The following is a 14861-nucleotide window of genomic DNA, read 5'->3' as shown; positions in this document are numbered from 1 at the left end:
AGGAATGTGGGATACTCCGTAGTTTCCCTGAATAAACACGTCATCATCCTGAGACTCCCCCCACGCCGACGGTTTTTCCGGTTGTCATGCAAAAGGCAGATATTTTCATGTTTTCTTCATCCCACCGGTGCGCGCGCCGGCAACTAGGGCGGCAACTAGCGGGATTTTGCGGTTTGTTTCTCAGGGCTCTTAGCTAATAAACTGCTAAGTCAGCGTTGTTGAGAATTCAGTCCCCGATTTTCGATCACCGCGCCAAGACGTACATAAGGAGGGCCTCGGCATCTTTTTTATCTATGAAGAGGAGCCTCGGACTGATTTTGTCTGCAATTCGGCGTTCAGATAGCAGACAACGACGCCAAAAAGCTGATAAGACCCGCTACCAAACGACGGACCATGGCCGAACAGCCCAGAAATACTCAAAGAAGCATTTTCTCATTCACCGCCCAGTGTAACCTAACCATAATCGCACAAGAATTATCAATCGTCAACTCCACTACTCCGAAGTTTCGACGAGGTTCAAATGCCTCAAAGCCGTTGGCATTCGCAGATTCCAGAAGAGGTCCGAGACGTTGGAGGATTCTCGCAATGTGACATGATGAAGCCCCCCTCGTTGCGGACACATTTGACTAGGGGAGTCCGCCTCATAAATGCCAAAAATGATGTGTAGCTTGCGAGTTCATCATTGTACGAGTGAAATGTTCAGTAATAGACTACTCTGACACTTTTTGTTTTCCGTCTACCGCAGCCTGCAACGTTGATCCCTCTCCGCTCTGGCCGATCCGACTTCCTCATTGGGCCTCGAACCACCATAATCCTCAAGCTTTCTGACTCTTCAGACCGCGTCAAGACTTGTCTGGTCTCCGAGACGTTGGAAGTTTCCCGAACAATAACAGCCAGGGCCACTGTGCCTGACTTACACCTTATTTTACTCGCGGCCCCTCGCCTCAGGTTATTTACATCCCACCTGGAAACGGTAAGGTTACCGCTATACTTTCCCCCAAGTCATCGCAACAACGACATACTTGGAGGTCCATCTGGTCTCTGTAACGTGGCCTGCGACCGCGGGCGGCGCAACCCGAGCTGCGGCGAGGCCCAGGCGGCTTTTTGGGGGGTCCGTGGAGGGCTCCGTCTATTGTACTTAAACAAAATGGAAGGCTAATTTTCCATCGTTGCTCGTTCTTTTGCTCAGGTGGGAGAACTGGATAGATGTCAGAAAGGCTTGCTGAGCAAGCTCTTTACCTATCGTTAATTCATTCATTTCGTCGTCGTCGCTGGATGATCTCTCGCTCTGTTAATCAAGCCGGCCTTGACAACGAATCAGTACGACCAACGCCACAGCCGCAGTCAAGTCCACCAATCGAGGAAAGGACCGCACGACATACCATCCCGGTAGTTGCATCACCGCCGCCTGCAGCGCTAGCAATAACCGCGGTCGATACTACCCAACCTATTCGTATTGAGAGAACCATGGAGTACACATCCGATAAAGAAAAGCCCTACGGGCCGGGCGAAGACCCAATGCAGAAGCTCGATGAAGAGAGCGGTAGCGATGGTATTGATGAGTTCAAGTCACCGCCGCCGTCGCCCACTAAGCCGACGGGGCCCCCGAATGGAGGCTTGAAAGCCTGGATGCAAGTTCTTGGCTCGTTTTTCATTTATTTCAACACGTGGGGTAAGTCATAAGTCGGACCATCCGCCCATACAGTAATTTCAAGTCCTGTGCACTGCCTTTTTTGGGCAAATGAAATCCCGCGGGCTCCCGCATAGCCTGCATCAATTTGGGGATTAAGCCAAGCAATGAGCGCGTTCAGAACTAACAGTATTCCAGGACTTGTTGCCAGTTTCGGTACCTTCCAGGTCTACTATGAGGGTCACCTCCTGAAGGAACACAGCTCTTTCGCTATTTCCACAATTGGCTCGTTGCAAAGTTTCTTGATGGTGTTCCTGGGCCTCTTTGCCGGCCCCATCTTTGATTTGGGATACGCCAAGCAACTTCTCTGGGTGGGAACCACCTTGATCGTCACCGGGTCTATCCTCCAGAGTCTCAGCCACAATCTTTGGCAACTCTTGTTAACACAAGGTCTCTGTGTCGGCGTTGGACAGGGAAGTTTAGCTGTGCTAGGAGTTGCTATCTTATCGCCGTGGTTCACGACTAAGCTACCCATGGCAACCGGCATTGCAGCGGCTGGAAGCGGTGTTGGCGGGTAAGTCTTCCCTCACCAAAAATCTCCGGCTCAGAAAGTATCCCTCCGGCTAAGGCTGGCCATCCGTACTAACATCGTGTTCTCATAGCCTGGTATTGCCGATTCTTTTCAGATCGATCCAGCCAGAAATTGGCTTCCGCTGGACTGTGCGCACCATGGCGCTGATCGCGCTCACAACCCTTAGCATTTCGATCGTGACCATGGAACCGCCTAAACCTTCAGCCTTCAGAAGACCCTTGATTGACCGCACTGCCTTCAAAGACGCCCCGTATCTACTTTTCGTGGGCGCCTGCTGCCTCGTGTTCCTTGGCATGTACACTCCGTTCGTCTACATTCCGGGATACGCGTTGGCAAGGCATGCTGTCAGCACGGAGATCGACAAGTATCTGCTTGCGATCCTCAACGGCGCATCCATTGTCGGCCGCACCGTACCAATCTTATTCACCGCTCAACTTGGTCGAATGAACATGCTCATCGTCGCAGTAGCGGCCTTATCCATTTCGGCATTCTGTCTCTCGGCAGTCACCCACACTCCTGCGTTGTTGGTGACGGTCATCTTTTACGGAACCAGCAGCGGAGCATTCTTCTCTCTGCAGCCGGCTACATTTTCTCTTCTCACGGAGGACAAGAAGTACATCGGAACCAGACTTGGTATGGCTTATGCCGTAATGTCTGTTGCTCTGTTGCTAGGTTCTCCCGTTGGCGGCGCACTCGTACGCTCTGTAGGCTACATTAGCGCCTGGATCTGGGCAGGAGTGACCCTCGGGCTGGGTAGCATCACAATCGCATGTTCGCGAGGCATGGCAACTAAGTGGGATTGGAAGAAAACGCTTTAGTTGTCCCAAGTTTTGCATAATCAGACTGGTCTAATAATATAGAGATGATACCCTGATAGATTTCTGTAGAATAGCTTATCCTAGATGACTCACCGCTTAATGCTTACACGATGTTGATGCCACCGGTCCGGATGTATTTTGCTTCGCCTCGTGTGCGATGTCGAGTCTAATTGAGCCAGCTCTTGGCAGATGATCCTTCATCCCGTGGGCTACAATAGTTCTACAGTAGTAATGTAATTATGAAGTAATAAACGCTCTCTGCGCACTCCTGCATGGTCAATAGACTCCCAGGCAGATGCTCAAGTAGTCGGCTTCGACTGAAGCACCATTTCCCACACTCAGTGCAAATTTGGCTCTCCCGTACATAGTGAGACACTGACTAATAACCATCCCAGCTCGGATGAAAATCGCATACGCGGCACGCATAGAACCAGTCGTGCCAGGAACCATCTGGGGTGACATCTCACGCGTCCAATTAAGCATATTCGAGCCTTTTTCTTTTATGTAAGTAGCGTATTCTCTTGGCACACACTCAGCCTCTTGGCCCCTATTCTCTTAGTCACTTTGTCTCGCTCCATCCACTCGGCATTGTCTACTTCAGCATGGATAAAGTAAACAGAACGGAGCACCCGATGAGTCGGATTCTCCAGCCAACGCCAAGAAATTGATAGGTGTTCCACACGTAGTTTCCCATGGCAAGCACAAACCTTCCGTATCCTTGGTAGAAAACCATCGGCCCTACTTCAAAAAGGACCCTGAGCTCCACTACGGATTCAGTGGAGATCAGGCAAAAGGGTCAGGGCCCTGGCCAGGATTCGAACCTGGGGCCTCTTCCAGGTGGATGTGTTTAATGACAACCCTAAGGAAGAATCATACCGCTAGACCACCAGGCCGTTGGCAAACTCACGATAGTCGGTAAGTTGCTGGGAGGAGCGGCCGTTGCTTCGTCTCTTCATCCACAGCGAGCATTGCATCAAGGGCTCGACATGTCGTGTTGCTTCATCCAGAGTGCGCACGGACCCTGAAGTGACGGACTAGAACAATGGTGTTGATGTAGCTCTGTTTCTTATGTACATGGGAACAACAAATACTTGTTCCAGCGGTGCTTGTTGTGGGAAGTGCTGTGAGAAGTAGCAACTCGTGTGGATAGACCAAAGTTCATGGCGCTTTGGAGCCTCATTTCACCCGTGGGAGCATTCGATTATGCCTCAATGCTGTTTCTGGTATCTCAAGCATGCCAAAAGTAAGCACTATGGAGTAGTTGCGAATAATTCTTTGACTAGATAGCTATTATTGTATTCGGGGATCATACGAGACTGTGGTCTCGTGGGTGACTTGAATTCGAGCGGCCGTTGACGGCGTGATTCGACCATCGTTTCTATTCGCAAATGAGACTGACTCAACGCCATTGAAGTCACTTCATTAGCCGCATGATCTATTCCGCTACAGGTCCTTCGGTGCTGATTTGATTCAGATTCGATAACTGTCTCCCGCTCACTGGAAATATCCGTGCGGTACCTCCTTCCAGACCATAACTCAGCTTCGTCATCGCTGCATTTTGCTTTTCCCGAACTCTCTTCTGGAAGATCATCATGTGACTGTAATTCGTACGACTCGGACTGCATGTTGTGTCTTTTTCTGTTATTCTCGATGACAGTGGAGTATGGCAATGACTTCTTTCCGCTCTTGTCAGCAGATCCGGTGATATGTGAAGAAATGAAGCTTGGCAGATATCGGACAAAGAAAGGCTGCAACCCAGGGACCGAGGCGCACACAATGCCGGCATTCGCCTCGAGGAAGGACAAGTTGAATTGTTCGGCTACACCCCAGCTGTAACCAGCACTCTTCAACAGTGATGGAAGGATGATCGTCCGTTTGATCGCCGATGCACAAACACAACGAGCAGTTAGGACCGGAGTGATACTTTGACGGAATAAGATAGAGGTAGAAAACAAGGAGGCAAAGGCTCTCACAATATCCCAGTGGCGAACATTAGAATGACAGAAACCTTCTGCCTTCGAGCCATTTGAAGTGGAATGACAATTTTCAGCGGAAGCAGAAGTATGACGACGTCCATAATGATTTCTGCGATGCTGAGGATCATACAAATAGTCTCTTTGTCGACGCAGTGGGCAGTCTGCAGTGCCTCTGTGTCCCATGATGCGTAGATTGGACGACAACCGAAGATGCTCAGCAGTTGATAGGCCACAGAATAAGCGATGACAATTCCGATGAGACTTGTGACGATGATTCGAGAGCTTCGATCGGGAGACAACCGCAGGTAGAGGAACAAGAGGGAGAGTTTCGCCAGTACAACACTGAGAGAATATGTCACGGTGGTACATGTGCCGTATTAGTGTCAATTCGAGTCAGCTTTCCGAAGCATGCCTTGCGTAGACATCCACTCAGTAGCTCGTATCTGACTCAAAATAATGATTAGTGGGCAATAGTTAACTTACAATGAGAAACCCGGGGTTATAATCTGCGTAAGTCACCTGCCAGAAATGTGATGTAACGCCTAGATCGATCACTAAGTCGGTGAGAAATAGGGCAGGCAGAATAGTAAGGTAGGAATGAATGCGAACTTACTTTCCATTCCTGTAGCTAAGAAGGCAAGGCTCATGACCATTGAAGTGATAATCAAGTCTGTTTTCTAAGTGTTAGTAGTTCTCTCAGATCATCATGTCTCTTCATAGAACTATTGAGAATCAGTTGGCTTTCAATCATCAACGCCTAGGCTCCGTTTTGCAACATGTAGTCTCGTAAATATTCGAAGAAAAACAGCCGATAAGTAAATGACAGTCGTCGAGACCCCTGCAGCTATCATACCGATGCCCACGGTCTTAGCTGCAAATCGAGCCTCGCCGATGGGTGGTTCGGCCATGTAGACGACATCTGCGGCGGTCGCCATGGCGGAAATTTCGAAATGCTAACGCTCTCAGGAACGGTGTTCGAGAGATGATGAACGCAAAAGACCAGCTCGTGCAAGCTGCATTGGTATACTGGGCTCCTGAAACTTTTGAAGGATGTCATGTGCGGAACAATCCCAAAGAGTTGTTGGTTCTAACATCTGAGATTGATCAGACGCTGAGCCATGTCTTCGTGGTTATCACACTTGGCAATGGGCATCCTTTTTCCAACCACAACTCTCCTCGGGAATGCTTCCTAACGGAGGCTCTCATGTTCGTCAAAGATGTCATGGATCACTTCGTTGGTTCACGTGCAAGGATGTAGCCCACTGCACATGCATGTTTGCCATGCCAGGGGGAGTCTCCAGCAAACAAATCTTTTCGCTGGCGAAGGATTTCGGCCAAGAATATCTTTCGATTTCCCCCAACAAACGAGTCCTTGGGCCACTCAGATCATTTGTGTTTCGGGAGGTTTTCTCTGTGCGGGCCGCTAAGCATGTAAAATATGTGTTCAATTCCAAGTTATCGATGAGTGGCGAACCCGACTTCGCAGTCTGAAGTCGATGTATGGAGACAGGTAATCTTAACATCCGAACATAGGCTTATGTCCATGTGTACTTAATCTATGGACCAACGTCTGTAAGATCACTTCCTGAAAGACGAACATCCTCGGCGTGAAGTACACTGGTAGCATCCAGTGCGCAAAGTGCGGGTAACACTAGGATCTCGAGCCCACTTGGTGTTTCGTTATCTCGCTTGAACGAATCCTACATTGAACATCAGGGCGAAGTGCTTGGGTTCCTCAATATCTAGCTGTGCTGGTGTTGCCAACGGTGACGCTCGTCTATAAATCACATATGATCTCTCATTCGTGCACCAAAGTTCGGCCGCAAAATGAGATCTTGGCTCATCGGAGGCGGCCCGCAGGCCGATACGTGGAGCCAAGGCACTAGAAATTCGGATCCCAGCCGCGGAGACGATGGCTTCCCTTCGAAGCCACAAGATGCTTGTCATATGTGGATATGATACGATCCAATGTGACAAGCTGGGGTTGAAGGACTTATTGGAACCGGGGTTCTCGGTTCACAACCAAAGCCGGTTTCGTCTTGAGAAAGTACACATTGGATTGTCGATCCTATGTCTACGTTTGCTTGCTCCTGAAAACACGAAATCTCCTTCTTCCTTATCTAGAAGGTTTCTCCAGTATCCGGGTCTAGCTGATTTCTATCTCACCTACCATACTCTCTTTGGCGTATTGCGAACTTCTACATGAAACCATCTCACAATGTCTCAGATGCAAAGCGAGAAAGAGAAGCATCCAGAACTTTTCAAGCCGGATTTGAACATTGACAGGCGGCAATGCAAGCGTGTCGTACCTCTTGAAGTCTTGGCTTTGGGGATGTCCAAGACGGGCACGTCGTCTAAGTAACTTCTAAGCATTTTCAGGCCTTTGGATTCATCAATCATTCTAACGTGATGCAGCTATGCAACGAGCACTGATAATCCTCGGCTACAACGATGTCTATTATGGATTGGCCATGGTCTCAAACATTTGCGAAGTCGAAATGTGGATGGAGGGCATGCACGCGAAGCAGAACCCCAAGTCAGGCCAACAACCATTCGGTCGCACAGAGTTCGACCAGCTCCTTGGTCACTGCGGAGCCATTTGCGATATGCCAGCTGAATTCTTCGGTCCCGAGCTGGTGGCGGCATACCCTGATTCCAAAGTGGTCCTTGTCGAGCGCGACATTGAATCCTGGTACAAGAGCTTCGATGAGAGTATCGTCACCGTCGCCTTCAACCCTGTCTGGCGATTTTTATCGTGGCTGCGAGCCAAGTATGTGGCTGAAATTGACGACATCACTTTCACGTGGTTGAAGTACACCTTTGGTGCAGAGACAAGGAAAGAAGTCCCAGAGAAGGCTCGCGATGGGTATCGAAACCACTACGCGACTATTCGAAGAGAGACACCCCCTGATCGGTTGCTCAACTTGCACTTAAAAGATGGATGGGAACCATTGTGTGCCTTCTTGGGAAAGCCTATTCCTGATGTTCCGTTCCCCCATGTCAATGATCATGAGGCATACCACGAGAAGCTTCAGATAATCATCAGGAAAGGGGCGGTTGCATTCGCAAGGAAGGCGTTATGGGTTGTGGTTCCTGGGCTGATAGGTGTAGCGGCGTATTATCTCGGGTCGAGGGAGGGGTTGCTAGCAAGCATCGCAGGAATCAGCAAGTGAACAGTAGGTAATACAAGTAAACTCCAAATCTTCAAATGATTCTGGTGAAGATTATAGAGTCCTTTAGCTTTGCCTGCCGATATTCGATGTATGATTGTTGCGGCCTGCCTCGTGGGTGTTCATGGGGTCACTCAAGTGAGAGGCTTGTATCATTCTCAGAATGAAAAAAGAACTGACGGGACAGCAGAATACGAAGAAAGCTGATTGGAACTTTCGAGTCAAACATTGAATGACCAACAGAAAAATTGGGTGAGACTGCTTTGAGGCCTTGACTGAAATTTCTCCTCCTGCCTCCTGTGATGCTGCAGCCTGCAACGCTGAAGCAGAGAAACATAATGAAGTCTAACATCAGTAAAGCACTCTCAAATACGAAACGTGATGGCCCGTAATTAATATTTCAGTTCAAGCTGGCGTTCACGGAAATAGTCTTGGAGTATCTTGGCTGACTTGCCTTGATCTGCCGGCAGTTCGCTGTTGCCTTCGACGTCTTCAGTGATTTTTACCCACTTCTTGCCGTCAAGAACGGCCGGACGATCGTTCTTTCTCGTTCACATTAGAATTTTTGCCCACTCATATGAGTTTTTCATTTGCCTCTACTTAAGTTTCGCTCACTTTCTTTCTCATCCTCGCTCTCACTCTGTCTGCCACACCGCTCTCAATCTCATTCTCATTCTCGTACTTGCCTTTGACTTCTCCCGCCTCCTCACTACCTTCCAATATCTGCAGCCCATCTGCCACAGGCCCTCCCATAAAAAAGATCTTCACTCTCCCGCGGGTCTGTAGATTTCATTCTTATACATCTATCTCATTCCTCTTCTTCCAGGACTCGTACTTCTACCCGCCCACTCCTCCTCCGTCACCCTTCGGCACACCACAGCTTTCACACTCTTGCATATTTACTTGCAAGTCCTCGCCGCTCATCACAGACCATTGATTCCTCATCGCACTCTCATCAATACTCATTCATCATGTCTTCCGCCGGCTCTTCCTCCGAGGCTGCTACTGCCCCTAAGTCCGCCCTTACCGAACGCGAGCTCGAGATCCTCAAGCACACTTGGAGCTCCTTGAAGAGCGCTCCCGAGGTAAGATCTATCCTCACTTTAAAATCTTCGCTATCTACCTCACGCATTGGACAGCGCTAATAACATTTCTATCTTCCAGGTTGACTACGCCAAGCTCGCTGCGGCCTGCGGCATGACCAACCCGCGCTCCGCCTCCAACGCCTGGAGCGTCATCAAGAAGAAACTCTTCTCCGATCTCCCCGCCCAGTCCAGCGACAGCGCCGGTAGCAGCCCCGCCAAGCGCAAGACTGCCACTCCGTCCAAGAGAAAGGCCGCTACCGCCGCCGCTGCTACCACTAGCTCTGACGACGCCGACGAGCTCGCCGCTGCCGGTGGCGCCAACCTGAACTCGGACGGCGAGGAGAAGCTCGTCGTCGAGACGCCCGCCAAGAAGAAGCGCGCCACCCCGGCCAAGAAGAAGGCCGCTGCTACTCCCAAGGCCGCCGCCAAGACTACCGAGAGCGACGAGAACGCCGACGAGGAGGCCGAGCCCGAGACGCCCGTCAAGAAGAAGGTTCCCGCCGCCAAGCGCAAGACCCCTGCCAAGACCAAGAATGCTGCTGTTGCTGCTGCTGCTCCCGAGAAGGCGGCTTCCGAGAACGAGGAGGCTGCTGATGGCGAGGACGCTCCTGCCGCTGATGTCGCCAAGCTTGAGGTCAAGGATGAGGCTGCCAATGGCGACGTCGAGATGTCGGGCGCCGCGAACACTGGCGAGATCTAAAGGATCTTACGGCTATTTCCTTGCCCAGTTGCGGTATCTTGCTCTTCACTTTCGACCCCTTACGATTCGTTTCTACTAGCACTTGGGGTTCCTTCTGGTAATGACAGTTTGGAGGCCTTTTTGTAGCTTGGGCTGGTGTTTAGGATGATGCGGAGGTAATAGGAATTGGCATCGGTTGGGTCTAGACCATGGTTTGGTTGAAGCGACCAGATCTCGTGATTACCTCATGGGTTTTCGGATAGCTTGATCCACCTGAAGACACAGATCAGTAGTTACATCAAGCATCATGGCACATGATTTACCCTTGAATTACTGCACTCGTGATATTGTTCCACCTGCGGTGTTATCTCGTAAGCCCTGATGATGCCCATGGTGTGGGTGAGGACCTGGGTATATAGAAAAACACAGCTTGCGTCCGCGCTGATTCATCTACCAAAATCATATAGCTTTCTGACTCGCGTGACTCCTCAATTGTGTGATGCTTGAAGCCGGAGCTTGACCTGGCGCTTCCATCGTCCCGTCCGCCCTGTGCCAAAGGGATACCAAAGGGATGAGCCACCATCCCTTCACGAACGTTGCGACCGGCATATGAACCTCAGACAAACCGACGCCTTGCAGAAACTTTTCAACAGTCGTCAATCATAATCTCCGACATCAAGAAAAGAGGAAAGAAAAAGAGGCCAAAGCAAACATGTCTCGTCTCGCCCTCATCGCGACCATCATCTCCACCCTCACCAGCGCCGCCTTCGCCGTAGTATGCACCCAAGCCGAAACCTACTGCGGCTCCCGCCTCCTCAAACTCGGTTGGTATCCCTTCATCAAATCTTCTGATCTCTATGGTTAGAATCATTCAAGAAGCCTCTATTCTAACTTCAAGCTTAGATACAAACAACCGTAAGGCGATTGAGGGCGCCCTGACATCGGGCAGGCAGTCCATCGACGACACGCACGTCAATCAGTCCGTCTTCTGGTGCGCGCCGGCAGGCGTCCCCGTGCCGGGCGACTCGGGTCTCCTCTTTGTGACTTACTGCGGTCCCGAGAACGTCTGCCAAGAAGGCGGAGCGCTCGGGGGCGTCGGGGATGCTTGCGCGGCGTCTAGAGGTGGTGGGCTTAACCATCGGCGCCATCACCATCACCATTGAACGCTTGGGATTTGTTCCTTGACGCGTAATGAGGCAAAGATGAATGTTTCATGTCAACTACAAGCGGGGTGATAAGGAATGTATTTGAGGGAGAAACTATACGGCTCGGATTTTGTCTATTCACTCTTTGAAAAGGGTAGAAGAACATGGGAAATTATGACAGGCATGGTACATACTCGTGTCACCGCGATCTGTATCCTCTATGAACATACTCGCATCTTCATCTATTCCTTGATATACTTCTTCAACCCACGAAGACGCTCCTTGGCCGTCTCGAGCACCTCGTCCTCCTTGCAGACCGCGAAACGGATGTAATCCGCCGCAATGTGCGCATTCTCATCCGTGTAGAACTCGGTGGGCGGGATAGCGGCGACGCCCACCTCCTGGATGAGGAACCACGCGAGCTTGAAGTCGCGCGGACGGCTGGCGACGTGGGGCGGGAACGGGTAGTCCTCGGGCAGCTTAACCTTGGCCATGTTGACGAGGACGAAGTAGCCGCCCTCGGGCTCCGAGTAGGGCATGCCGAGCTCCTTCCACACCTCGTTGAAGCGGTCCATCTTGCCCTTCATGTCCTTGATCGTCTCGTCCCAGAAACCTTCCTTCTCGGCTTGCTCGAAACCTGTCGGACGCGGGGTTAGTCACAATGAGATCCAAGGTTGCTAGGGAAAAGCAATAGATAGAGAGAGAGGGGGCAACATACCGACAGCGCACGCTTCTTGCAGAGGCGAGACGGATGAGTAGCAGATACGAGTATGCGCCGCAGAAACATGCTGGATAAGTTCGGCAGGACCCATAAGCCAGCCCACGCGCCATCCGGTAGCGTAGAAGTTCTTGCCCGCGGAACCGACGGTGATGGTGAGGCGCTCGACCTCGGGGGAGAGCGTGGCTATTCTCGTGAAGGGGACATAGTATAGGCGGTCGTAGACCTCGTCGGAGAGAATGATAATCTCGTTCTTGACGCATAGGTCGCCAATCTTCTGGAGCTCGTCCTTGGAGAACACCTTGCCGACGGGGTTGTCTGTGTCAACATGTCAGCAAAACACGCCCTGTATTTGGAGCTGCAAGGGAAGTGGCGACGAACGTGGTGTGTTGAGGACAATCATCTTGGTCTTTGGTGTGATGGCGCGCTCGAGCTCGTCAAAGTCGATAGTCCAGTTGGCGGCGGATGATGTCGCCGTGGCGCCGTCTGTGGGAGGATGCAGGGGAACGTAGGTGATCTTGCCGCCGGGCATCTCAATGTTGCTGATGTACCTTTCCAAGGAGTCAGCATGCCTGGGACGTATCATGAACAGCACTCGTGGCTTGGCTTACTGGTCGAAGAAGGGCTCAAAGACAATGACCTCATCACCGGGCTCAATAAAGGCCATGAAAGCACTCAGCATGCCTAGTCACCAGTCAGTCCATATTCTAAGATCGTCTTACTCCTCTCCAGGCCTTCTCATCTCACCCTCGTTTGCGCCAGTAGTGATGGTGACTTCGGTCTCGGGGTCCAGCTTGCGGCCCCAGTGAGGAGAGTAGGCGTCCGCAATGGCCTTCTTGAGTCTTGGGCGACCCTTGGTAGGGCTGTACTGGTTGCACTCGACGCGATCCAGCGCTTGCTTGGCGGCGTTGAGAATGAAATCGGGAGGGTTGTAGCCAAAGAACCCCTGTCCCATGTTCACAATGGGCTGCTTGGGTGAAGCGGCAGCGGCCTCGTTGATGATGGACCTGGTCTCGCGGTCAGCATCTTGCACTCAATTGCTCATCATCGACCAACAGAGATTTGTCAGAAGTAGCGCTGGCGCATACTTTTCTGTCTCTCACGACGACCGGGATCTCAATACACACCAGACATCCTGTCGCCGGCCGGCGACGCGGGCCGCGGGCTTGAGCTTGCTGCTGAGAGACATTGCGGTGGACTGGAAACCTCGTCTGGCGGTGCTGGTGCTGATGATGCGCGACCGGAAGAGAGGGAGGACGAGGGAGGTCATGAAGAGGGCAATGGGATGAGAAGAGGAGTCGGAGCGGCACGGCGAAGAGGGTTGTGAGTCGGCCTCCTCGATTAACCTATCCGTAGTACTCCAGAACGAAGCTCCGAAAATTGGAAGACGCTGATTTGCTTCACGGCAGCTCGAGACCCATTTCCCGTCTGGAGCGTTTGAATGGCGTAATCGGCCGTCCCGATGTTCGGTGCTGCAGTCCACGCCCTGTGGCGGGGTGAGCCGGCCAAATGCGCTTTTTGGCGGGGTAAATATTTCTTATGTAATCTGACTGAGCCGAGCCGGGGATTCTCCGGTGCAGTTGGAGTTTTACCCCGCGGTTCTTGCTCACTAAATTACCCCCAACTTCCTTCATTGTCATGCAAAGAAACCCGCAGACTCCAATAATAATGAAGTTTACGAGAGACTTTAGGCAGCAAAATTCAACATCTTTTGGCTGGAGGGGAAGAGGGTTCCAGTGATTGGGATCAGTCGGACCTCAATGTACGAAAAACTCGAATTCGTAGAGGAACGCTTCTCGCTGATGACAACACGCCTAAGGCAGGGTACATTGATGCAAGGTAATCGGGCCCTAGATCCGAGCTTCGGGTGTCAGCCTCCTATCATAGCCGCAGATACCATAGGATTAGACGGTTTACAACTCCTAGGCCCCTTTTGGTGCTGTATCCCTAAATTCAAATGCCTTCACTGGACATGTTGGGCCGTTGGCTTGCACGAATCAGTCATGACACGAGGTATTTGCGCCGATCCTAGTTGAGAATTCGGAAGCCAAGTGCCTCGAAGTGGCCGTTTTCTCAATTCAAAGTCGTACCAACGTATCAGAGACTATGAAATCCCACTGAAAAATCAGTTTAAGACAGGAATGGCGGTGTAATACAAGAGTTCAGTCGTGCTTGAATAATAGCTGACGCCAGCGTCAGCAAAATCCTCTTCGTGGTCGGCTTGTATAACACCATGTGTGGCTATGTGCTTTTCAATTCGTCCGAATAAGATGGCTTACTAGACGCCGTTTGACATAATGATGTCTATTCTTGCAGCACTAATGTCGCTTTGCTGCCTCCGCGGTCCATCTATCCCCCTCGCCGGCATCTTCATGACTATAAGTAGACGACACTGGCTCCTCTCCCTACCTACTCAACTCCCTATGCATATACTCTTAATCACACTTATAACCTCGTACTCCTTTTCATACTACCTAAGCCCTTGCACTACCAAAGACTCACGACGCGCTTCCCCACTCTTGCCTCGATCACCTCCCTCGCCACTTTCGTCATTGCCAACTCGGTGGATCTCGAAGTCAGAGACAACTGGGCCAAGGTCGTCTCCTTCAGTGACGATCTTTGCAACTCAGACCAAAGCACCTTCGAGGTGACCGGCAGCGGTGCGTACCGATGCATACCTGTAACCAATAAGCGATCCATCAAAGTTCTTCAGAAGAGGTATGTCTATTGATCGCTCCCAACTCAGAAGAAATCCAATCTCCTGCAGTGACTGTACGATGAAGACGTTCGGCGGGTCAAACTGCGGTGGCAGCCACTTTGCCCTTCCCGATGGCGACCTTGACTGCCATTCCGTCTTGCATGCGTCTGTTGAGATCTCGTGTTGAAGACTGGGGTTAAAAGTTGCTCAGTGATGAAAGTCTATTTTTCATGGAATGTGAAGATAGTAGGGAGATATCTGAGGTCAAGGATATACAAGAGAGGAAAAAGACAAAAAAGGGTGACCACCCCGAATCGGAATGCTGTCGCATGATTACCTCAGGAGACTTC

The 14861-nt window shown here is 51.1% G+C and overlaps 7 protein-coding genes across 7 annotated transcripts; 5 read left to right on the top strand and 2 right to left on the bottom strand.

Moving 5' to 3' along the window:
* Window positions 1–1206: 1206 nt before the first annotated feature.
* On the top strand, window positions 1207–3040 carry CTAM01_13925 (major facilitator superfamily transporter; the record flags this gene model as incomplete). The annotated part of the gene is made up of 3 exons (XM_060529927.1): window positions 1207–1672; window positions 1829–2204; window positions 2293–3040. The coding sequence occupies 3 exons, from the start codon at window positions 1207–1209 to the stop codon at window positions 3038–3040; spliced, it is 1590 nt and encodes a 529-aa protein (XP_060375510.1).
* A 1969-nt stretch (window positions 3041–5009) lies between these two features.
* CTAM01_13924 (uncharacterized protein) lies at window positions 5010–5951 on the bottom strand (the record flags this gene model as incomplete). The annotated part of the gene is made up of 5 exons (XM_060529926.1): window positions 5010–5358; window positions 5446–5459; window positions 5500–5570; window positions 5630–5686; window positions 5870–5951. The coding sequence occupies 5 exons, from the start codon at window positions 5949–5951 to the stop codon at window positions 5010–5012; spliced, it is 573 nt and encodes a 190-aa protein (XP_060375509.1).
* A 1482-nt stretch (window positions 5952–7433) lies between these two features.
* Window positions 7434–8189, top strand: CTAM01_13923 (uncharacterized protein; the record flags this gene model as incomplete). The annotated part of the gene is made up of 1 exon (XM_060529925.1): window positions 7434–8189. One exon carries the CDS (start codon window positions 7434–7436, stop codon window positions 8187–8189), a length of 756 nt encoding a protein of 251 aa, XP_060375508.1.
* A 968-nt stretch (window positions 8190–9157) lies between these two features.
* Window positions 9158–9971, top strand: CTAM01_13922 (uncharacterized protein; the record flags this gene model as incomplete). The annotated part of the gene is made up of 2 exons (XM_060529924.1): window positions 9158–9271; window positions 9351–9971. The coding sequence occupies 2 exons, from the start codon at window positions 9158–9160 to the stop codon at window positions 9969–9971; spliced, it is 735 nt and encodes a 244-aa protein (XP_060375507.1).
* A 691-nt stretch (window positions 9972–10662) lies between these two features.
* On the top strand, window positions 10663–11113 carry CTAM01_13921 (uncharacterized protein; the record flags this gene model as incomplete). The annotated part of the gene is made up of 2 exons (XM_060529923.1): window positions 10663–10774; window positions 10854–11113. 2 exons carry the CDS (start codon window positions 10663–10665, stop codon window positions 11111–11113), a joined length of 372 nt encoding a protein of 123 aa, XP_060375506.1.
* A 224-nt stretch (window positions 11114–11337) lies between these two features.
* On the bottom strand, window positions 11338–13083 carry CTAM01_13920 (aminotransferase class I and II; the record flags this gene model as incomplete). Its single annotated transcript, XM_060529922.1, has 6 exons — window positions 11338–11732; window positions 11814–12131; window positions 12195–12364; window positions 12425–12497; window positions 12561–12820; window positions 12941–13083. 6 exons carry the CDS (start codon window positions 13081–13083, stop codon window positions 11338–11340), a joined length of 1359 nt encoding a protein of 452 aa, XP_060375505.1.
* A 1260-nt stretch (window positions 13084–14343) lies between these two features.
* CTAM01_13919 (uncharacterized protein) lies at window positions 14344–14698 on the top strand (the record flags this gene model as incomplete). Its single annotated transcript, XM_060529921.1, has 2 exons — window positions 14344–14531; window positions 14581–14698. Coding segments are annotated over 2 exons (306 nt in total), but the record flags the coding sequence as incomplete, so codon positions are not given.
* Between the last annotated feature and the right edge of the window lie 163 nt (window positions 14699–14861).

The sequence above is a fragment of the Colletotrichum tamarilloi genome (genome assembly GCF_030869305.1).
Source record: "Colletotrichum tamarilloi strain Tom-12 chromosome Unknown Scaffold_108.1, whole genome shotgun sequence".
NCBI lineage: Eukaryota > Fungi > Ascomycota > Sordariomycetes > Glomerellales > Glomerellaceae > Colletotrichum > Colletotrichum tamarilloi.
This window is presented reverse-complemented; position numbering and strand designations above follow the sequence as displayed.